At 39.2% G+C, this 24,125-nt stretch overlaps 3 protein-coding genes across 3 annotated transcripts; 1 reads left to right on the forward strand and 2 right to left on the reverse strand.

Moving 5' to 3' along the window:
* Positions 1-6,310: 6,310 nt before the first annotated feature.
* LOC135615258 (polyadenylate-binding protein-interacting protein 8-like) lies at positions 6,311-10,834 on the reverse strand. Its single transcript, XM_065113513.1, has 10 exons — positions 10,287-10,834; positions 10,023-10,133; positions 9,844-9,888; positions 8,430-8,502; positions 8,224-8,336; positions 8,079-8,138; positions 7,819-7,866; positions 7,647-7,715; positions 6,735-6,796; positions 6,311-6,625 (listed from the first exon to the last, which is right to left on the reverse strand). The coding sequence occupies exons 1-10, from the start codon at positions 10,647-10,649 to the stop codon at positions 6,562-6,564; spliced, it is 1,008 nt and encodes a 335-aa protein (XP_064969585.1). The 5' UTR covers positions 10,650-10,834; the 3' UTR covers positions 6,311-6,561.
* Positions 10,835-16,704: 5,870 nt separating this feature from the next.
* Positions 16,705-20,724, reverse strand: LOC135615259 (protein NUCLEAR FUSION DEFECTIVE 6, mitochondrial-like). Its single transcript, XM_065113514.1, has 4 exons — positions 20,468-20,724; positions 20,245-20,366; positions 18,212-18,292; positions 16,705-17,322 (listed from the first exon to the last, which is right to left on the reverse strand). The coding sequence occupies exons 1-3, from the start codon at positions 20,611-20,613 to the stop codon at positions 18,219-18,221; spliced, it is 342 nt and encodes a 113-aa protein (XP_064969586.1). The 5' UTR covers positions 20,614-20,724; the 3' UTR covers positions 16,705-17,322; positions 18,212-18,218.
* A 2,084-nt stretch (positions 20,725-22,808) lies between these two features.
* LOC103988759 (fasciclin-like arabinogalactan protein 12) lies at positions 22,809-23,798 on the forward strand. Its single transcript, XM_009407391.3, has one exon. It carries the CDS (start codon positions 22,848-22,850, stop codon positions 23,607-23,609), a length of 762 nt encoding a protein of 253 aa, XP_009405666.2. The 5' UTR covers positions 22,809-22,847; the 3' UTR covers positions 23,610-23,798.
* The last annotated feature ends 327 nt before the right edge of the window (positions 23,799-24,125 follow it).

Raw genomic sequence — 24,125 nt, forward strand, 5'->3', positions numbered from 1 at the left:
ATAACTGGGATACAAGAATCATGTCACTGTCCACGATATCTAAAACCTCCCCAAGTAATCACAGCAAGAGTCTACTGTAGATTTGATCTAACCTGAGATGAGAACACTACTAGATGATTGAGAACAGTCTCTCTGCGTTGTCCTTATTTTCTTCCCTTTCTTTCTCTTGTTTTCTGCCTTTTTCTTCTCCTCTTTGTTGTTGCGAAGATCACCACGTTGCTGCCCTTTTTTGCCCAAAAAACATAGTCACCTTCGCCCCAAAACGCAGCCACCACACCCCCCTTATATTGATCTAGGGTTAGGTTAAGAGGGGGTGTGGGCTGTGGGCTGATAAAGCCCACATTGGGCTGAATATGGGCTGTCAGCCCAACAACCTCCCCCTTCAACCCATAAGAGAGGCTGTCTCATGACTCCTCAATGTGAAGCCATACCGACCAACTGTCGGCATATCTCCTGTCTTTCTTTTTGTAAAGTCTTTGTCAACATATCTGCTCCGTTGTCATCTGTATGAATTTTCTGAATGTGCAACTACTTTTCTTTCTGCTCACTTTTAACTACTTCCTGGTAACTCTCTGGTTCACCTGCATCAGTAAGCATCACATGCTCATCTGTAGAGTATCTTCTGGAAGGTTGACGTTGTCTAGAAGATCTTCTCAACTGAGGTTCTGCGGGAAGTTACTCTTCAACTTCTTCTTGCTCAACATGTCCTATAGGTAGATCAACATCAGGCTCTACACTATCTTCCTGCACATCTCCCTCATCACCCTGATATACTAGAGGAGTAATTGGGTCACAATCTACTAATCCTTCTGCAGAAGTATTGGCTGGTGCCTTTTTCTTCAAATCTTCAAAAATTGGATCCTCAAAGAAGACTACATCTCTGCTTCTAAACACCTTCTATTTTTCTGGATCTCAAAGCCTGTAACCAAAATAATCATGTGAGTAGCCAAGAAAAATACATTCTTTAGACTTATCATCCAGCTTGGACCTCTCATTGTCTGGAATATGTGCAAATGCACGACAACCAAATACTCTCAAATGCCTGTAGGAAACATCTTTCCCTGACCATACATGCTCTGCAACATCACCATCTAGGGCTGTACATAGTGATAAGTTGATCACATAAACTGCAGTCCTCAAAGCCTCATCTCAAAACCTTTTAGGTAGCTTAGTCTGTGAAAGCATACATCTGATCTTTTCCATGATGGTGCGGTTCATCCTTTCTGCAATTACATTATGTTGAGGTGTACTAGGAATTATCATCTCATGTTAGATTCCATGTGACCTGCAATAATTATTAAATAATCCTATATACTCATCACCATTATCTGATCATTTGCATTTCAATTGTCTTTCAGTCTCCCTTTTAACCCTAGCATGAAACTCTTTGAAGACATTAATAACCTGATCTTTGGTCTTCAAAGCATAGACCCAAACTTTCCTGAAAAAATCATCTATAAAAGTGACAAAATAAAGTATACCACTTATACTAAGAACAGTAACAGATCCACCAGGAGTTTTTGTCCTCAAAGGACCACATACATCTGTATAAACACGGTCTAAGGCATGCATTTTTCTAGACAAAGGAGGACTAGCAAACGAAACTCTATACTGTTTACCTGCCAAACAATCAATACAAGGGTTCAGATGTATACCTCTGAGGTCTGGTAATACCTCTCTCTTGGAAAGAGCTTGTAGCCCCTTCTCGCTCATGTGTCCTAGTCGCCTATACCACAACTACATGCTGAAGTCTTTTTCTGTAGCATTTAACTGCTCACCATAAGCTTTAGCTTGCAACCTGTACAAAGTATGACATTTCTTTCCATTAGCTATAATAAGATAACCCTTACTAAACTTTCATTGCCCTATGTGAAATCTGCTATCATAGTCTTCATCATCTAGCCTTCCAACTGAAATTAAATTCAGCCTCAAGTCAACCACATGCCTCACATCCTTAAGCACAAACTTGCAACCAAGGTTGGTCTTTAAATGGATATCACCCATGCCTATGATGTCTGCTGTGTCATAGTTGCCCATCTTGACAACACCAAAATTTTCAGACCTGTACGTAGCAAAAAACTCCCTCCGTGGTGTAGCATGATAAGAAGCACTTGTGTCAATCACCCACTCAAGATCCTGACACACACAAGAAAAAATATCATCAGAAAGAGACAAAATCAAATAATCACCACCCTGCACTATAGTTGTGATATTACCTTTTGACTCTATAGACTCCACTTCTTTTCCCTTTTTCTTGCTCTTCTTAGGTTGCTTACATTGGTTCTTGTAATATCCTTTCTCACCACAGTTATAGCAAACAATATCTTTTCTTGATCTTGACTTGCTCCTACTCATGCGTGAATTGCTTTTAGACTTTGACCTTCCTCTATTCTATGAGATAAGTGCTTGTGAATCATTCTGAGATGTTGCTGAACTCTTTCTTCTCAACTCCTCATTCAACAAACTTTTTGTTACTTGACTCATAGTGATAACACCATCTGACGTAGAATTACTAAGGGAAACCACCAGTGTCTCCCAACTTTCTAGTAATAAACTGAGAAGTAACAATGCTTGCAACTCATCATCAAGAGACATTTTCATAGAGGATAACTGGTTAGTAATACTTTACATTTCATTCAAATGCTCAGCAATAGAAGCACCCTCTCTATATTTTAGATTCACAAGTTTTCTGATCAAAAAAGCTTTGTTGCCAGCTATTTTTCTTTCATAGAGACTTTCCAACTTTTTCCAAAGAGAATATACAGAAATTTCAATAGAAACATGGTGAAAGACACTATCATCAAGCCATTATCGAATAAACCCAACTGTTTTTCGATCTAACCTCTTCCACTCATCATTTGTTATAGTTGTGGGTTTTGCACTATCCCCCTGCAAAAGTCCATACAAATCTTTGTAATACAAGAGATCTTCTATTCTTGGTTTCCATATCATCCAATTATTTCCATTTAAACTAATCATGCGAAAAACATTACTGGCCTCCATGTTCAAATATAAAAATTAAATCACCAAAATCCTTGCTCTGATACTAGTTGATGGGGATATAAAGTGGAATAACCTTTGTATATGAACAAATACTAGCAGACTATGATATGCAGCGGAATTAAATGAAATCACAATAAAATAGAATACTAAGATATACGTGGAAAACCCCCCCAATATGAAGGATAAAAATTACATGGCAAACTAGAGATAATCAAAAATAATGAATATACAAATCTCAATCTCTTGCCTTAAACCCTAGCAACAATCACAAGAGAATAACTGGGATACAAGGATCACGTCACTGTCCACGATATCTAAAACCTCCCCAAGTAATCACAGCAAGAGTCTACTGTAGATTTGATCTAACCTGAGATGAGAACAGTCTCTTTGTGTTGTCTTTGTTTTCTTCCCTTTCTTTCTTTTGTTTTTCTACCTTTTTCTTCTCCTCTTTGCTGCTGCGAAGATCACCATGTTGCTGCCCTTTTTTTCTTAAAAATACAGCCATCTTCGTCCCAAAACGTAGCCACCACACCCTCCTTATATTGATCTAGGATTATGTTAAGAGGGGGTGTGGGCTGTGGACTGATAAAACCCACATTGTGCTGAATATGGGCTGTCAGCCCAACAAGCATTACCCACCACCTTCGTGATTTCACCATGGTGTTCAAATAACTTCTTCAACTGTTGTTGTGTCACATTCTTTGGCAAGTTCTTCACATAAATATAGCCTTTACCTGTGAAAATTCAGCCAGTATGCAGGAGGATATGTGACAATTCCGGGAAGATGTCAAACAATGTAACAATCAATAGATCTCAACGAGAACAGGACAAAGACCTGAGAACTAGAAGAGGAATCCCCACTCCTAGGATCAGCCCAGCTCACAGTTGGTGCATTTGTATCCAACTTGATAACTTTTGGAGATGACATCTTATTTCTCGAGTATTCAGCACATGCATGGTTGTAATACTCGATGAAAGCATAACCCCGGTTACGAGAAGAGTTGTGTGGATCCTAAGATAGTACAAGACAAAAAAAAATAATCAATGCAACTTTAAGAGACTTGAGGATATGCAAGAAACCAATATTTGAAGTGTCATGACCACACACACTTGCAGAGAATTTTCTTTCTGAAATTATTATAAAAACAGAGAAACAAAAAGGATGTTTGGTAGAAAGTAATCATGTCCCCATCGCTTATGTTGGTTACTGACTGTCTTCTTAGCTGCTTCCTGGATTGCGTTTGGCAGTATCCTCACTGTCTTCTCGTTAAGCCTAAATCAAGATGGATGCATTTGGACAAGTATGAGTTGGTGATGGAATGCTGGATCTATTGCCTTTTGAATGCCAGATGCCTTTGGATCCATGAAAAACTGATTAGTTTAGCTAGATTCATTTTGTAGCTGGAATTAGATCTATATGAACTATACTTCCTCGATTGGAATGACTGGCAGAACGGATCCTTGGTCATTATTAATCAGTGTATCGTGATACTCTGTAGCTCTTAATAATATTATTTAAGTTACTGTAGCATTAATCACCTATTGAAGCGTAGGTGAGGGTGTTGTGGCCCCCACCCCAGCCTTTGCAAGAATGGGGTTGCCTTCGTTTGTTGCTTTATTGAGGTTCCTGTGAGATTCTTTGAATCCAATTGGTGTGTCATATTCTTCGAGGTTATGGAAGCCATTGTTCGTTGTGAAGAAATTGCTAATGAAAAGATTGCTTTAATAGATGCTGATGAGGTAATGGATATCCAACTTTTACGTGCTTTCATCTGTATATATCAGCAACCTTTGAGGATGTTGAACACCATTCTTGATGCGTTACCGAAGTGGCTTCAACTTGAAGAAGCTGTTCACCATGATCTGGCTCCCGGGTTTTGGAAAGAAGCTCAGTGCAATGTTTGGACAAGTGCTTGTCTGGGTGAGCATTCCACTCGTTCGTAATGTCCTTCAAAATTTCCAGATTTGGCACTCCAGAACTTATATTTTTGTACCTTATGCTTGAATGTATAGCTTGTAACTTTCTTTGTTTGTCTTCGTATATATGGTCTCCATGTAATGTATACGTTGAGGAATCACTTGATGTTCTCGACATCAGTGTGATGGGGAGGCGGACAAAGCAGTAGGACACACCCCTGGGGGAGGTAGCTAGAGCGGACCATCAATTCCCAGTGCGCTTTCTTGTACATCCGGGGGTGGATTCGCAGCGACAGATTACGAACCTTGTTGTGAAGGCAGGCAATCGTCGATCGGCTCTTCCTCGGTCGGGCTAGACTGGCACCCCACCTCACCCACCTTCGTGTCCCGTCTCTGCCATCACTGGTGTCTTCCGACCACTGACGGTGAAGCAAGGGGAACGAAGAATAAGAGGTTGATTGTCAAAACCATATAAGTTAAAATAGACCTTAACCATATATATATACATATATACATATATACATATATATATACATATATATATATATATGTATATATGTATATACATACATATATACATATATATATATATATGTATATATGTATATACATACATATATACATATATATATATATATATATATACATGTATATATATACATACATATATACATATATATACATATACATACATATATATGTATATATATACACATATACATATATATACACACACACACACACACACACATATATATATATGTATATATATATATATATATATGTATATATATATATGTATATATATATGTATATGTATATGTATATATGTACGTATATGTATATATATATATGTGTATATATGTATATGTATATATGTGTATATATGTATATGTATATATGTGTATATATGTATATGTATATATGTGTATATATATATGTATATATGTGTGTATGTATACATATATATGTATACATACATATATACATAATATATACATATATTTATATATGTATATATATATATTATATATAAACATTGTGTATATATACATATATATACATATATACATATACATATACATGTATATATATACATATACATATATATATACATATACATATACATATACATATACATATATATATATATATATAGTACAGCAGCTCAATTATGCTTTCATTTACATGGGAGGATGGTATCATAAATTTCTGCTCGAGAATGACTAGCTAGAAACACAAACTAAAGCAGACAGTTAAATACTGGTTATGAAACCATTGAAGCAGAATGTCAAATCATAAATGAGAATTTTCTTTCCAACAAAAATAATAATTTTGACCTCAATAGCCATCACAGAAGTGTACATTTCTATGTCAAAAAATAGATAGGTAGATCAAAGGCCATTTCTTCTTGAGAACGAGGGTCATTGTCTTACGAGGAATGAATAAATAGAACAAAGATAAATGATAGCTTCAAACTCATAAAATGGTCCAGTCTAAGAAGCAACCCGGGAGGCCAGAAATTTTTTGGTTAAATGAAGTTAAAGACAGTAGTTATACAGGAACTATGAGGTCTTCCGAGAGCATAAATTCCCCCTAAGAGATGGTGGTGCATAAGCTTGAATTTAGAAGAGGTGCAGGTTACCGCATGATCGTTTTGTCGGTTGGGAGAGAACTCCTTACTGGAGTCTTCGAAGGACTAACCCTGAAGTGAACAAAAGCAGGGGCAAGCTAGTTATAAAGAAAAATAGTGAAAACAGTAACATTGTTTCCCTTTTTTCTATGATTAATTGGGTGGTAAGATGAGGAGCTACCTAATGGGACAGGCTCCAAGAACCACTCCACTGCAATTAAGAGCTGCAAGAGCACTCTCCACCTGCCAAAGCACGTGTCAGCAGAACGTCCTCCAGTGATGGAAAATAGCACATAACTCGATCATGCAGACAAACTCAAGAAAATATACACATATGCAGAGAGGAAGAGAGAGAGAGAGAGAGAGAGAGAGAGAGAGATTATGAAATATCTTTGCAATATAAATGTGAATTTATGGGAATATCAAGGCTTCAATGCATAAACATAAGTTTCTTTGCGACCATTGGGGAACCTTAATTATGGTATCATTAACAATTTAAATTATTATTAGTTTTTACTTGTGTATTCACTTTGAAATGTAGATCCACCAACAGTAAACTGTTCAAAGCTTACAATACATGTATATAAATTTCCTTTGCATACGTAACTGTTCAACAGTTGACTTTAATACCCAAGGACATTCTCGAGTTTTTGAGTATTAAATAACCCCTAACATGGTATCAAAAAAACCTTTTAGGATGTAATGAAAAATTAGTATGAAGTTCTTTCCTGCCTAATAACATTAGAATCTGGATATAGTGATCATTGTTGACTTACAAAAATATTGAACTTATGTAATCTGAACAATTTCAATAAAGGGAATCATTCTAGTTCAGTTTGTTCATGATCTCTGCCAACTTATGTATCCAACTTAATTTAAGGGGAAATGTTGAGCTTTACTTGATTTTTTTGGCAATCTTTTCGAGCAGAAAGGTACTTCTGCAAAGCTCATATATGAAAAGAAGCTACATTTACTTTTCCATCATATATGAAAATGAATTATGCACAGCATGCAGAGGAACAAATAGTAGCTATGCGAGTCGAGTGCATAGGAACATTAGACAAAGAAATTGCAACAGAATAACACAATTTACCTCAACAAACTCAACAAATGCTATGCGAGTCGAGTGCAGATGATCACCTAAAATCCTCAGACGAGAAACCTGCACAGGAAACATCAGTGTTACAAAGGAAACAACCGCTACAAACATGACTATTTCAACAAATCTATCAGAAAATAACAAGATTGAAGGAAAATGTGCTAACCTCACCACAAAATAACTCAAAAAAACCTTTTAAATCTGTCTGACGAATCTGTAAAAGACGTACTACCATCATTAGTGATACAGAAATTAAGGCTGATTAGAAACAAATTCATCGACACTGCATGATGAAACTAATTTCTGTGTTATCAAACATAAACAATCAGCCTCTTTCCGTTCCAAATGCTTGGTTCTGAAATCCACAATATTGTAGTTTTTGAAAGTGTTAAAGCAGTCATAACAAGTCAGAAGTGTTCTGCCTACCTGTTTATCAATATCAGTGCAATAAATTGTCCTTGCACACATTTCCCTTTCATCTTCAGACTGTATTCAGCTTCAATTCTGTGAATACTTCCAGAAACCCATCCATAAAGATGAACAAAAATATGGTGATAATGAATATGCTTACCCGTGGAAGAAATGTTGGATTCACAGGCAAGATAGCTGTCTTTGATGGCATGACTTTGACAGGATAATAACCAAGAACAGTTCCATCAAGATCTAGTGCTTGTCTTGCACCATCTGCAGGAAAATTAAGAAAATCATGGTTGCATCCAAGAAGCACATAGATACTAACTGAGCACAAAGAATTATGGGTGAAGTAGGTCAACATACGCTCATTAGCATACTCTATGAATGCAAATCGGAGGAAAGAGTTCAGGTCACCACATATACGGCAGTCCAATACCTTCAGCATGCAAGGTTCAAAATAGTGAGAGAAATCAGTTACATGCATTAAAAAATGATACAAAACAAACTATGGAATCTGGGAACATATTAGGAAGAACAAGTAAATAATAATAAAATGTGAGTAGCTCCAGAGTGTGCTGACATTTGGAGGAAGGGAAGTGGAAGATACATTATATGGACAGAGTTGCTCTGGAAACTTTAGAGTCGTACACTAAAATTAGATATTACCTACAAATTTTATGCAGTTGCATAGAAGATCAATACCCTATATAAAATGAACTTCCATGTGATCAGCTAGATCACATTTGATGTCAGAACTTGGTCTCATGAGATTACTGGCCCACTGATTTGATAGGTCTATAAACCACATGATCTAAAATATTTAAGCCCAAATTAATTGTAATATATTTGTCTAGCCCTACGAGCAACTCAAATCTATTCTCAGGTGTGAGATGAAACTGAAATATTTATGTTCTGGTCAAGACCTAAACATAACATGGAATCTCCTATGAGTTGCACCATATGTGCACACTGTACTAGGTGTGTCTTGATACAATTTGTTAGAATCCAACCAGATGGGATAACTGGTCTGATTGGATAATTGATTCATTACCGACTTGATGAATCTGCACCAGGCAGCCCGAAATTATTATAATTTATTTGATACAATAGGATACCTAAATCATTAACATAATGAACTTAAATCAGATAATCCAAAATACTTAAGTCCAAGACAATAGTAATAAGCACATCTAGTCTTATAAACTAACTCAAATCTCCTCTCACACTTGGAATACCTCTTTCTGGCCAAAATATATGCATTTGCTAATATTGTTAATTTCTCAGGACAAGCAAAGAGTACTACTACTCAGTACAAAAGTGATGCTAGGCAGAAGATCTGTTTGAACCAAGACAAACTTCCATAACTGAACACAAGCAGAAAAATAACCAAACGCAATTCGGTCCCTTATGTGACACATTTCATTAGGCTGCAACGTGAAAAGGTACTTAGAGAAGGTTAGTGAGGATTCTTGAATAATACAAGCTATAATCTGACCAACTCAAATCATCCTGTTACGCATTTTGAAACTACACAATCTAGCCATGAACTATATCATAATTGGTCAAATATAACAAAATGGTGGCTAGTTCATCGACAATTGGTATATTGTTTCAATCATGTCATTGCAATAATCAAAAGAGTTGCATAATATTCAATATAGAGGAAGACAAGCTAATGATGAAAATAAATAATATCACAAGGTCACATCAATTCACGAACATTAGTGACAATGAAACTATAGATTTCGTTAATTTGAGTATATTTGGAGGAAATTACCTTCCCGCAGTTTCCAAATAATGCAGCAAGCTGTTCTTCACTGACCTGGAGCATATTGATCATAGTGTGGTTTAAGAAGTTTCTGAGTCCAATATCTTAAGTGAAGCTAGCAATTTATAGTCATTACAGAAATTGGTAGCCATTAAGGAAATAAAGGAAAGATTCTTAGATGGCTTTACATGATGATCAATGTCAGAAACATAGACAGTTCGCCTGATGCAGTCCTCTTTCTGTGCTCCATGAACTCTGTCATTAACCTTCCTCGGCCTCTGATCGTAATTGTACTTCCTCTGTGCAAAATAAATCCTAAGGTTTATGATTCTATCTCCTTTAAATCTGCCCCAGTTGCTAGGAAATCAAAGCAAAACCCTGAACCCTTCCAATTTCCCCGCATCAAGGCACGATCGCAGCAAAGAGGTGCAAAATAGAGAGGAAGCGGTTACCCAGCGAGGCTGATGATTGCAGGACGACCCATCGTCGCCGTCGATCATCATCCCGAATAGGCGCATCGAGGCCACGAAGGCCGGCGCCTCCGCGGAGAGTCGCGTGGCGGCGGGCCGGCGGGAGGACGGCACGAACTCCTCGGCCGAGGGGTTTAATTTGGAGAGCGCGCGGGTCAGGTCCTTCAGGTCGGCGACGTCGGCCGGACGGTCCGTGCCATCCCGATCGTCAACTGCGGCCATCTCCTCCGCCGCTGCGACCACGGAATGGCAGACGCTAATTCCCGATCGGAGGATGGAAGAGATGGTAAAGCAGAGATGAATCCTTCCCTGCCGCTGCTGCCGCTTCCAATTAAAAGACGACATAAAACGGACGGAAGAAGAGGCGGAGGAGAGAGAGAGAGAGAGAGAGAGAGAGTTATGGGAAGGCTTCGGTTACAAAATGGAGAGCTATGGAATGAGGTGCTGCTGCAGACGTCGCTCCATTTAATAGGTTTGCTCTCGTCTCGTTGTTTCGGATGGTAGTGGGGAGAGCCGTTGTAGCAGCGAGTCGGAGTAGTTGTACAGTACGTCTCCCACCTACCAGTAGATGACTCCCGTTTATTGCTTTCTTTGCGAGCTAAAAGTGAGGTGCGAAGCGAGATACACGAATCACAGCCTTTCCTATATCAGCTAAAAGTCTACCAACCTTTCGAACGTTTCTCGTCATCAGAGCGTTTAAAAGGTGGGACCCGTATTTTCCTATTAGATAGTCTCTAAGTAGCCTTCTTTCTTAAGATGGGCCAACTAGGCTTTCTTAAGTTGGGTAGCGATTCAGCTAGAAGGGGAGTTGACGAGATCTGCAGCGCCCGCTCGTCCGAAGCAAAAGTACACTTTTGTGTTAACAGACGTCCTGAGCCCACTTGTGAACCAATGGGCCCGCCTTTCGTGTCTCCATTCATCATACGAGTAAGCGCAGCGGGTGGAAAACGTTCAGCACATGCCAGAGGCCTTGAAGGGTCCCGTTCGAGCTGGAGTCTACTAGAGTGGAAATGGAGAACCCAAGGAAGCAATATTACATATAATGCTCATCAAGAACACAAGATTAGGTTTTATACACATTTAAGAATGTAATCTAATTCTCCTGATCATGGAAGCCAGTAGCTCCCCTCCCACAATGGGTCTCATATACCTGATACAAGTTTCCCTGCTCATCTTGCCTCCGTGAGACGAAAAGAGAAACAATGAAAAGATCTACCACCAGAATGTGATCGAACTGGACCAAGGTAAATTTACGCCTATGAATCTAAAAGCCCAAAATGTCATCAAGGATTGATAATCACATTTTTTTGTCTCATATGAATTGAGGCGTAATAGAACAACGGCCTCGTGGGTGTGTCACTTCTATCCTTCTTGTTCTCTTTCTTTCTCTTTTTTTTTTGGATCCACCCCAATAGGAACAAAATGGTTTCTATGTTAGGGGCCCAAGTGACCAAAACTATCCTAGTAGGGATAAGCACATTTACTCACACGTTAATTGAGGAGAAAGAAAACCAGGACATTAAATGCCAAAAAGTCACTTCTATGATATTTTTGAAGGTACAATCCAAAGGGACAAAACCATGCAATATCCACTAAGACTAACAATTTCTTGTGGGCCGCATGCTTAAAAACATTAATATATAAATGATATACATAATACAAAGAAAAAATAAAATAAAACATTAAGAGGTATAGATTTAACAAGATAAATACTATAGACTTGATTTCAAGGTGCTCTGTGCACACTCAAGAGGTTAAGATCTCTGTCTCTCTTTTATGTTCCGATGCTTCCTGATCTTCCTGCTCTTTAAGACTATCAATTCTTATACATATCTTACTGATGACACAAGGACTCTTTTACTAACCCTAAAATTATAGTGTCATGAATTTAATTAGTTTTGTCTACGTCGTGCAACACCTTAGTGTGTTCGTTCGCAAAATTCAACATCCCCCAAACCTCCTATGATTCATCCCTTAGGACCTACAAAAGAGAAAATAGGTTAGAGAAAACGTTTCACTCGGGATTCACAAGTAACCATTTCAGCAAACACTTCATAGCTAATGCAAATTACAAACACAGACTTTATAAACTATGAACGATCGTACAACAAAGGGTTCAAAATGGTGCACTACAAACTGAAATGCCCACAACTGTCCACATGATACAACCTTTATTTACAAATTTAAAGCGACCACTAAAGTCAACCAAAATAGGGCTGTTAAGCCTACTTTTAGCCCTCTACATGTTGTACAAAGCATGAATATAACCGAAAGAAACAAACATATATAAGCATTACATCAAACACCTTGTTTACAATTCTATCCGTGACATTCTTCCCTCACTTATTCCTTCAACATCCTCATCGAAGCCTTTGTAAACGCTACATCTCTTCGCCTTTACTAAGTCTTCAATGTTCTACTCCAACTGCAATGCGTCTCTTGACTCCCAATTGCACTCTACCGCTATTATTGAATAGTCGATCTTTGATTTACCATGCTACTTCAACTCACCAATGTCCCTGACTCTGGTGTGGGGTCGGTTGAGTTATGCTAATCCCTGTTGGTTCTTGCGAATCCCTCGGGTGAAGAAAAATACCATCCTTGGAATGCGCTAGTCTCTTGAATACCTCATGCCACTTGAACTTGGAGAATGCTTGTTGGAGCTTCAACGAGTATCACCTCGTAGATTTTAAAGTTTTCGAGTCTTTTTTCCGCAAAATTTACCCATCGACTTTTCTTCCACTTAGTTATCACTTCCAAGTAAGTTCGCATCACTTCTGCTTTTGATTGGCATTCTGTTGGAAAATGAAGCATATAATATACTCTCAATAGCATTGGTGAGAATTTAACAACTATTGTCTTCCCTTAAGTTTCTTCGAAGGGTCTTTGAACCTATGTAGAACTCCTCTATTGGATAAATAAAAGAATTGAGGTACTCGATTTCACCCATTCACTTAAGAGTTGAGAAGGCAAAGGTTACTTGAGTTAGCCCGCCTTCTCGAGGATTGTACTTCATGCATCGAGTTGGTTACTAGCCTTCGCCCACTCTTTGCTCACACTTTTGAAGCACTCGAAGTGTTTGCACTCATTGCGTTGAGTTGGCTATTGTGACTTACCTTCTCAATGTCATTGAACTTCTAGGCGGCAAGAAGTTTTCATCCCAACTTGGAGCAAGTCTCTAATAGTTTTGGTCACCTTTGGGATTATACCATTTTCAAAGGTACAGCATCACGTACTGCCTTCTACGTTCCTTAATCGAGCACTCTTACATTGACTCGAAGTCCTCCACTTTTTGCTATTTTGATGAGAAGCACATTGACCCTGGTCTTACAAAATTTCTTGGCCTATGCCCTTCAACCTTGTCTCAGTACTTGGAGTTTGTCTTTGCATTTTACACATTCACAGCCCCTTTCATGACTAAGCGCTCTCCTTCCATAAGAGCCTCCCTCCACGAGAGCAAGGGATCGATAACTCCATGGAAGTCTTACCTTTGCAGTACCATGGCATTGTTATGCCCATGGCCCTACTATTCATCGCATTGTGTCTACATCCCTTTCTTCGTGATCGACAGATCCACCTTCGCAACATTATGACACTTCTCCGAGTCCACCTTCATTCTAATCGATGCTTGGTTTTTGGTAGCTAAGTCTCTCTAGAGTTGTCATCGCTTCCTCACCCCTTTCGACCACTTGCTTCAACACCTTTGTGTTCTCCAAAAAGTTCCCCTTGGTCGATAAAAAGACAAACTATAACTCACATGTACAGCCTCCACCATTATGTTGCAGGGCTCACGCCGATTATGTTCTCCTTAGCTTCCTTGGTAGCAATGTTCGCTTACTCGACCTTATCCTCTGACTTATCGGGCTCTCTTAAGTGAATATGAGCTCTAGAGCGATCCAACTCTCCAACCGCTCTAATCATATCTCTGCATGATCAAGTCTCTCATGGGACTTACTGGTACTTGCATTCAAAATTCTCCCTAGGTGGTACACAGCCCTCATATGCTGATGACCAAGGCTTTAATCCGATGCAAAATTCGATAAACAAACGAAAGACCCGCCTCTACGATACCATGACATTCATTCCTTAAATTCATAGCCCTTTTTGTCATCGTATTGTTCACCAAAATGGAGCTCTCAGTAGCTCCCGATCATACCTTTGTATGATCTAGTCCCTCACGGGACTAGTTGTGTATCTATCGCATTGCCACGAACAATTCCACCATGATCCACTACACCATGTCACATCTTGGTAATATCTTCATTGCATTCTGATCATTATGGGATGAACTCGGATTACAATCCCTCCATGTGTAGCCTTTGCCAACACATCACAGGGCCTCTTCCACCTTCAATTATGCTTGCTCCTTCGACAATCGACCTTCATCCACCCGCTCTCGGGTCACACCCAGACGAACACAGCTCTAGGACAATCCATCACCTAGCAGCTCCCGAAGTCCATAGACTTCATTGAAATTGGTGCGCACCATTGTTTGGATCCTAGGCCTTTGCCCCCACCAGCACAATCTCCATTATGCACCACTTCCTTCATGTCAACTCGAATGACAACACTATACATATTCTTCAAGAGTACACGTCTTTACGTCCTCTTGCCTCGTATCAAGGCCTTCTGACCCCAACTTCACCTCCGCAAGTTGAGTCGTGTTGGTCCCTCCGTCAAATACTTCTCCGAGATAAAGTGCATGTGCCTCAAAGCTCCCTTTGTCTTTGGCACTATGCAAGATGGGTCTGCTCCATCAAAATGAAGGTCCCATGGAACGACATGATCCCGTTCTTACCTCTGCAAGAGTTCATGTCCTTTACCTTTATCCAAAGAAAGCTTCGTGCCTCCACTCCATGTTTCATATTCTATGTCGACTCCCTTCATGTGGCTTGGGTACTTCACCAAGTTACACTCAAGTTACTCCGCTCCTTGGTTTGCATTGAGTTGATGGTGGCCCTCGCGCCCACCATTCCACGGGTCAACCCTCTGTTGAATTCAATCTCCATATCGACTTCAAGTGTGCCTTCATTTGGTGTTGCCTTGGGTCGCTGCTCCACTTGATCTCGCAATGTATCCACCAATGCATTATCTTATACAAGATCATGCAATGACTCCTCACTGCTCGCTCGATCCGTTGAGCTTTGTAGAGTTGTTGTCTTGAGGTACTCTTCAACATGTATGGTTCGTTGCACATGATTCTCCCTCTAGAGAACCGGGATTTATCCCTCTTAGATATTTGTCCCGTTGGAACAATTTCTCTCTTCGCATCCTTTCATATAGAAGTTTCGAAAACTACCATCCCCTTGGACTACTCCGCCTTGCTAAACAAACTGTGCATTATTCTATCCCCGCAAACACACTTGCTAGATTACGACTCCTCGCCGGTACAACCCCTGTTGCACCCCTCAAGACCTAACAACATAATGAACTCGGTGCACACTTCAACCTCTTACGAACATATCCTTCCCATATCGAAGAGAAAGTTTCAATGCTCCATGACATCGAGTCTCGGTCGCCTTGGGATGTCCACAAACATTCCATCGTCCGCATACAAGCCCTTGCATGAGTAATGAATTTTTCGAGTTAACAATTCCCCTCATTTCTATGAGCTTTACACAACTCTTTCGGTCACTAAGTAACTCATCCCACTTTACATGATCTCACCCTTTACTAAGTGCCCCGCTCACTTTGAGCACCATCAAGTATAATTGCTAACGTCGAGCCGTAACTCGAACTCAACCATCCCAACCTTTGTGCGCTACGCATTCTTCCCAGCTTGCTTGTCCTCGTGATGCCTCTCACACGAACGTTGGTCATTCTTCTGAATATCATTATCAAATGCCTGCTCTTCTAAGCGACTTCTTTCCCTACATTTCCATGCTCGTTTCCCTCCCAAACAATCGCACATACCGACTACCCTCAACGCAGGCCCACTAGGTCTCCCACGTTTACATGTTATCAAGCAAGACTAAGTGCATTAAGGAAAGTAGTTGAATGATTAGTTGACTCAACGTATTATGGAGCAGAAACAGTTTCTCATCCAAATGCATTGAAAACGCTATAAAAGGAGGGAGTTTTTTAGATAATTAGCTATAAAAGAAGAGTCATTTCCCCTTTGCAGCCCTACCGCCCAAAAAGGCTTAGTTATAACTAGTTATAACATATCTATGTTTATTGGACTCTATAAGGGCACCGAATTCATTCATATATATAAATTGTTTCCTATATGTGTTTATCCCGCTCTGAGACCAAATGTCACGAACTTAACTGATTTTGCCTAAGTCATGTAACACTATTACGATTATGTCTACAAAGGTTAACCCCCCCGAAATCTCAAATGATCCCTTAAGACATACAAAAGATAAAACAAATTAGAGAAAATATTTCACTCGGAATCTACAAGCAACCATTTCAACAAACATTTCATAACCAATACAAATTACAAACATAAACTTCATAAGCTCTGAACGATCGCATAACAAAGATTCCAACATGATCCACTACAAACTGAAATGCCCACAAGTGCTCATATGACACAACCTTCGTTCATAGGCTTAAAGTGATCACCAAAACCAACCAAAATATGACTAGCAAGTCTATTTTCAACCCTCTACATGCTGTTCAAAATATAAACAAAATCGAAAGATACGAACATATATGAGCATTACATCAAACACCTCATTTATGATTTTATCTGTGACAATATATCACTTTGCTTAACACAATTCAGTTACAGCCTAATGCAAATCACCAGCTAACTGAGCTAACTGATGATGTTAATGTTGCAACTGTTCAAGATAACATTCTGCCTTGCTGCTGCAAAATCGCACAGAAAAAAGACAGCCAAAATTGCAATTTTCCAACTAGTGTCACTTTATTCATACCATTTAATCCTGTCCAATAGATGAAACCAATAGTAAAAGGAATAAATTGCTCCAAGAAAATCTTCCACTACCAAGAAATCCACAATTCCATGTCCAGTGCAGCGTCCTCAAATAAATTAAGACTCATCCATCTACAATACAAGACAAACTCTCTAAGCTACAACTTCAAATGTGGAAAGATCACCATAATCATAGTAAACAACAATGCAGAATTTTCATTTACAATAAAACTTCGATTCAGATAAATAAAAAAAAAGTTGTGGCATCAAGGGGATAAAATAGCAAGAGAGACAGTAATTCCAGTTCAAAAGCCTTTCATGATAAGAAACAGCAGACCAAAACAAATGAGAAATCACCAAGTTTCCACAAATCACAACTAAATTAACCAGCGATTGTCAGCTAGCAAATACAAGATATCAGAAACACATCTCATAGATCCAACAAACAGAATAAGCAAAAACACAAGGCAACTGGATTCAATTCAACATTGATGTTTGACAAAGAAAAAAAAGAAGCATTTCTAATGTGAATCGTCCAATAATTATGACATTATTTCAAAAATTAAGCTGTTGATACTGATGAGACAACAATTAACAAAAATCAGGCACCAGCATGATAAATAAGAATGCAAATGACACCTTTTTTTTATTTTTGTTGTGGAAGCATGCCGGAAGATGAGGAAGATATGTTGAGAATATCTGAAGACCATAAAACTAACAAACAATATAGAAAATCTTGAGAACAACAAGATGGGGAAGAACCTTTAGTGGTTCATCTAGCTGAAATTCACAAAACCAATGTGAGTTCCTTCCATGTCTTAACAAGCTACCTTTTTTTTATTTTTGTTGTGGAAGCATGCCGGAAGATGAGGAAGATATGTTGAGAATATCTGAAGACCATAAAACTAACAAACAATATAGAAAATCTTGAGAACAACAAGATGGAGAAGAACCTTTAGTGGTTCATCTAGCTGAAATTCACAAAACCAATGTGAGTTCCTTCCATGTCTTAACAAGCTACCTTTGTCTTAATAAGCAGGAAGTTCTGAAACCAAATAATTGCTTGGACCCACTGGATAGTCATCATACACCATCTTGCCAGCTGATGTAAATACAATATATCAGTATATTCCTTCAATTTGCTGATACATCAAATTAAGAGTTCAAAAATACAGCACTGCAATCGTCACACAAAGGGAACAAGCTTTTGGCCTAGACTTAATATTTTAGAGGATGAGTCATCTTGAACTTAAAAGAAATATACATATATTCAAGGAAAGCAAAGACATTATAGTTCTGAAGCCTAGGTCACTTAGTCAAAAAAAGAAAGTCTTTTGCCAATGGCATCTCAAATGATGCAGAAGTTCAATTTAATTGTGAACCTAGAATGACAGTGAACACTTGCATTTATATGATTCCCATTTCCCAGTAAGAGGAAATCTAAAAAACACTTGCACTGACAGTCAGAAAAAAAGAACTTCAGGCATAAGCTACCAAAACTCCCCCTCCCCTCCAGTACAAGTGCATGTTTCCATTCAAGCAGAACATCCCCAATCCAAAAATTACAAACAAGCCCTCCGATAGGACATATGTTCTCTACAATGCAAGGTCTGCTATTCTGGATATCTATTATTCACTATCATTCTACCATTACTGAAATTTGGGGCGAGTCACTAATAGGGGATTATTACTACAAAAAGCAATATCTTTATTTTTTTTATTGCAGTTTGCTAAAACGAATGTTCACTTTTACCATCTAAAGCCCATAAGCTAAGCATTGGTCCAACCGCCCAAGTAAAAAAAAAATATAGAACATGATTACACATGTTTATTTATAGTTCTTGCTCCAGACCAGATATAGGTGCTTAATCCTCTAGAAAATTTATCTTGGAAAATAGCCAAATCAATCAGAAGGTGAACAACATAACTAGATATTTAACCAAGAAAAAGACAAAATTTTCATTATGCCAACTTGTATTTCTGAGAAGATCAGATAAATTATTTGCTAGATTCCACCTAGTAATTGTCACACGTCATCATTCTTCCCAGCTGGTTGAATGTAGAAAAATCAGTATGACTTTTTTCACTTTAAACAAATATATATATATATATATATATATATATATATATATATATATATATATATATATATATATATATATATATATATATATTATGGCACCAAAGAGATTAATCTGATCGAATCAATCATAAAGAGATGTGACATAATATAAGACTTCAACATGGTCAACATACTCTACAAGAAAGAGAGCTATAACCAAGAAGGACCTAGCACCCTTATATATACAAATATTCATATTAACAAGTTCACATACCTATGCATCTTAGATGATTTTATCTCTATCACTTTTATACTCTATAAAGCCTTCTTATTTTCACTTGGAGTCCATAGGCAACCATAAAGAATACAATATAAGCTACTTATCTGCTTTTGCAAATCTCATCCTTATGTTTTGAAATAATTTAAAAACCATCACTATAATGTAATAACTAATATTAAAATGTCCATAAATTCTTTTCTGGGAAATGAAATGCATCTCACAGCAAGGAAATTCACCTCCATGATGTGTATTTTCTTTCTTTTTCCCTTGTAGTGTTAACCTTGAGGCACATAAGTAGGCAAGACTCAAAGAAGTACTAACTATTAGTAATCATTTGATTGGTCGCTCACAAATACTAAAGATTTTTCACATAAATTCCAACAGAAGAGAAGAATGCCTAGTAGACCTTTGCTTAATTCCTCTGCAAGCAGAAACTTATCCATAACCACGAAAGACACAACGGATCACATAAGTATATAGCCATTAACTCAGAAGGTGGCAGAGTAGCATCACCAGAAGAAACCAAAGAACAAGCCGAAAACGATGCAATTATAGGTGATTCATTAAATGAAGAACAAATAATCAATTTACATCTATGATAACTGGCGATTAACTTGCAAATACAAGAAAACAAATCGCTGAAAGCAATTGGATGCAACCACCATTACAAGAAGATTAGCGTACTGCAGCCAAAGAAGGGTTTGGAGTTTACCTTCAGAAAGCCACCCAGAACCTCTGCGGGAAATGGTGAGCATTGATGTCATCAATGCCGAGGCCGTGGCGTTGTGTATCGGCAGCAGGGACTCCAAACAGAAGCTTGTCTCAACGGGAGACCTTACATTTTCAAGAACAGATAAGCATCGTCGCCCAAAGCAAGACAGAGGCGAGAAAGTAAAAGATCAAGATCGAATCGCTATAAGAACGGGATCCGATACCTTGGGAACCGAGAGGCAGTGGCCGCCGGCCTCGACCTGGGGAGCGGGCGGAGGGAAGGGCGGGAGGCCCCGATCCTCGCAGCAACAGTGGGCCGGAGGGAAAGCGACCGGCCGAGCAACCTACGGGCGGCGACGGCAACGATCATGTCAGGCGGAGCAAGCGGGCTTCGTCCGACCGGGACGGGGAAGGCGAAGGGAGCGGCGAGGGATTTGGGTCGGCCCGGATAAGGAGGTTCCCGTTCTCTTAGGTAAATCAATTTACACGTCTAACCCTTCAGTGTATAGAATTACATAGATGCCCTTGTACATCTTAATTTATCCTATTATCCCAATTAATTCAAAAAATTCAGGTTAGCCATTATTTAAAATTGACTAGTCTAAAATGAAATGACATACATATATACGTATATATTTAATGGTCGATTGGCAACTGAGATAAGATTTAAATTTAAGTTTTTAAGATATATATGTGTGTGCGCACTTAATTTAATTTTTTTTCGTTCCTACCAAATTAAATTTATTGTGGGTTTGTGCAAATGTTGTGGACAAGAAAATTATTTGTGGCAGAAATATCTGGAAAATTTTATGAAATATTTAAAAAATCTAATTTTTCATGATATCTCATAATTTTTGTATATTTAGATTTTTTAATATATATATATATATATATATATTTTTTAAACAGTATATTATTTTAATATTTCTCGAACAATAAATACCTCAAGTTAAAAAATTTGTAAATACCTCTCCCACTATCATCATAGCTCTCCCTTCTTCCTCCTTTTCCTTCTCTTCAGCTTCTTTTTTTCTCTCTTTCTCTTCTTTCCTTCTCCCTTCTCTTTCTCTTGCGGACGGTGGGCCACGGATAGCAGACGACGTCAAGCGACGGTGGAGGGATAGTTTGTATATGTTTTAATTAAAGATATTATTTGAAAAATAGATAGTTTCTATCGAAATCGCCCATTATTTTTCTTCCTTGAATTTTTTTCGTCAACGCTCCGCATCAGTGCTAAGCATCAACTTCTATGTTGGTATCATCACATGTTCTGGATTTGAAGCTTCCGAGGCAACCCTTAAAAACACGAATCACGAAACCTAACCGCGAACCCTTAAACGGTCAAATCGTTTATGGATCCCTAAATTGATTGAGTAATATCATTATGCACATTAAGTAATCGCAAGTAGCTGACTCGAACAATTTAAAGTACAACAAGTTATTGAATAATTTTATGAACAATATTATTCTTTATTTATTTTGGTTAACCGGAGCATGGAAATTTATGATCGAATTCAATTTGACTTTGAACTCAAAGGCTAAACTATGTTCTTGATTTCTTTAAGTTATGGATTTAAGCACGACTACTCACTTAAGACTTTAATTGTTAGATACCATTAAAGGAATCTCATTTGGACTCAAAATTAACTCCAATCTTAGGTGGAATGATCTTAGGTTTTAGTTAGTCAAATTTGAATTGAGTTTGAGGACGATTTGAAATAAGTTTGAACTAAATTGAAGTAAGACTTGAATCAGATCTCTCAGTCTCATTGATTGATATGATATGATCTATATATATCTGCCAATAATTAATTAAGCCCATTGTTGCCGATCATGACTTGGACTCTTTTTCTATTTCGCAGCATTAATGCAGGGAGAGCACCAAGTGGTTAGGGTTGTTTCTGATTAATATAAGAACGGAGAGAACGTAGAAAAAGAATAACCGACAGCTGCAGGTTGGTTGGTGACTGCAGGCAGCTAAGCTGCCTGGATACTACAGGCTGCCTGTATCATATCAATAAACTAATAATGCTCTTATATCATTCGAGCTTCCACCTTCCCCAGTTTTTAAAGCAAGTCATCTCTTACTCCAGAAAAGAAGATGTCGACTCCAAACCAAGTCATGGATTCAGAGTGGCATTGTGTAGACATGCTTGCAGGATGCACAAGGAAAACAAGGTCTCCTTGAAAATGATGTCGTACCCGATGACATTGATGCTTTGAATTGGAACCAACCATCAACATCAATGATACATAGTTTTCTTTGCTGTTTAGGTAGAACTACTTGTTGAATTCTTTGTTTATCTCCTCCCAACCATTCTATCAGAATTCCTTTCTTTTTCATTTTTCATTGCACATGCAATCTCTTCTCTTGAATACATAAATGACTTGAAGGCATCATTCTTTTTCTCTCTTTCTTTCAAGAAAAATATGTTCCAACTACATGTAATCTCTCTCGGGTATTGTTTAATCGCAAGTGCTCAGCATTGAAGATGGATCCAAAAGCCAGCTAATTCCAGCCTCGCTATACTCTCCCTCTCTTTCTTATATACCATGCGACCCTCCGGCCTCCTTCCACTGCCTCTCACCACCACCTCATACACCATGGCCTCGTCATCAGTCTTCGCGGTGCTCAGCTTGGCCACATTGCTTCTCTTGACCGCGCCCCTGGTGCGATCCCAGCCGGCCGCCGCTCCGCCGGCCCCTGCCGGACCGCTCAACCTCACCGCCATCCTCGTCAAGGGCGGGAATTTCAACTCCTTCATACGCCTCCTGCAGCAGACGCGGGTGGACGAGCAGCTCAACAGCCAGCTCAACAACAGCTTCAATGGCCTCACCGTCTTCGCCCCCACCGACAACGCCTTCGGCGGTCTCAAGGCCGGCACGCTCAACAGCCTCAACCAGCAAGAGCAGGTCGAGCTCGTGCTCTACCACGTCCTCCCGCGCTACTATAGCCTGACCATTTTCCAGACCGCGAGCAACCCGCTGCCGACGCAGGCGTCGGGGAAGACCGGCGTGTTCAAGCTCAACGTGACCACCACGACGAACAATCAGGCCAACGTCTCCACCGGCGTCGTCGAGACGCCCATCAACACTCCGCTCTACTCCGAATTCCCCCTCGCCGTCTACCCCGTCGAGAAGGTGCTGCTGCCGTTCGAGATCTTCGGCCCACAGCCTCCGGCAGCGGCCCCAGCGCCGTCGACGAAGAAACCCAACTCCCCACCTTCCTCGTCGTCCGGAGAAGGTGCTGATTCGCCCTCCGAGGGCAGCACCGGTTCCGGGGCGAGCTTGAAGGGAAGGGAAGTAGGGTGGAGCTTCATCGCGGCGGTTGGTGTCTTGGGCATTGCAGCTGGTAATCTTCTGTAGGAGTCGGAGCTACCTACTCCACTGTATCATTGCATGGCATGGATTCGTCGAGTGTTCTCCTTCATTGTTGTGCTCTTCTCCGACTTTATCTACTTACATTCATGTACTGAGTTTTCTTCATCAGATTCTTCCTTCCTTTGTTAATTTCCTCCACATTAATACATGATGATTCATTCGTTGCAGCCTCCATTTAGGGTTTTCATTGGTTTTCCATTTAATGAGTCAAGAGGAAAGTGACACGGGCATGTGCAAATCACACAAACTCTTTCTTGGGTGTTCATGTGACGACACATGAAGGAAACAATTCCAACAAGTCAAATTAATGTGGCACAGATCAGCTGGAAGCATCTTTTATCAAAGTCGAACTGAAAAGATGTGCTACCTACCAACCCTTGTGTACATTGATTAGTAGATTTAGGGAAGAACTAAAAGAATGCGTACATTGATTAGTTGAAATGGAAGACACCAGATCTCAAATATTCATCCATTCAACTAAATCTTTGACTCGACCACCAC

This window comes from Musa acuminata, chromosome BXJ2-6 (assembly GCF_036884655.1).
Source record: "Musa acuminata AAA Group cultivar baxijiao chromosome BXJ2-6, Cavendish_Baxijiao_AAA, whole genome shotgun sequence".
Lineage (NCBI taxonomy): Eukaryota > Viridiplantae > Streptophyta > Magnoliopsida > Zingiberales > Musaceae > Musa > Musa acuminata.

Bases quoted from the DNA above. Each gene is read 5' to 3' on its own strand.
- LOC135615258 (XM_065113513.1), bottom strand. From the start codon at position 10,649: ATGTCGTCTTTTAATTGGAAGCGGCAGCAGCGGCAGGGAAGGATTCAT. The intron at 8,337-8,429 runs GTATGTTGACCT...ATTTTCCTGCAG, and splicing joins CATAGAGTATGCTAATGAGC to ATGGTGCAAGACAAGCACTA. The intron at 7,867-8,078 runs GTAGGCAGAACA...CGTCTTTTACAG, and splicing joins GCACTGATATTGATAAACAG to ATTCGTCAGACAGATTTAAA.
- LOC135615259 (XM_065113514.1), bottom strand. From the start codon at position 20,613: ATGATCGTTGCCGTCGCCGCCCGTAGGTTGCTCGGCCGGTCGCTTTCC. The intron at 20,367-20,467 runs GTATCGGATCCC...TGAAAATGTAAG, and splicing joins ACTGCCTCTCGGTTCCCAAG to GTCTCCCGTTGAGACAAGCT. The intron at 18,293-20,244 runs GTAAACTCCAAA...TATTTACATCAG, and splicing joins TTCTGGGTGGCTTTCTGAAG to CTGGCAAGATGGTGTATGAT.
- LOC103988759 (XM_009407391.3), top strand. From the start codon at position 22,848: ATGGCCTCGTCATCAGTCTTCGCGGTGCTCAGCTTGGCCACATTGCTT.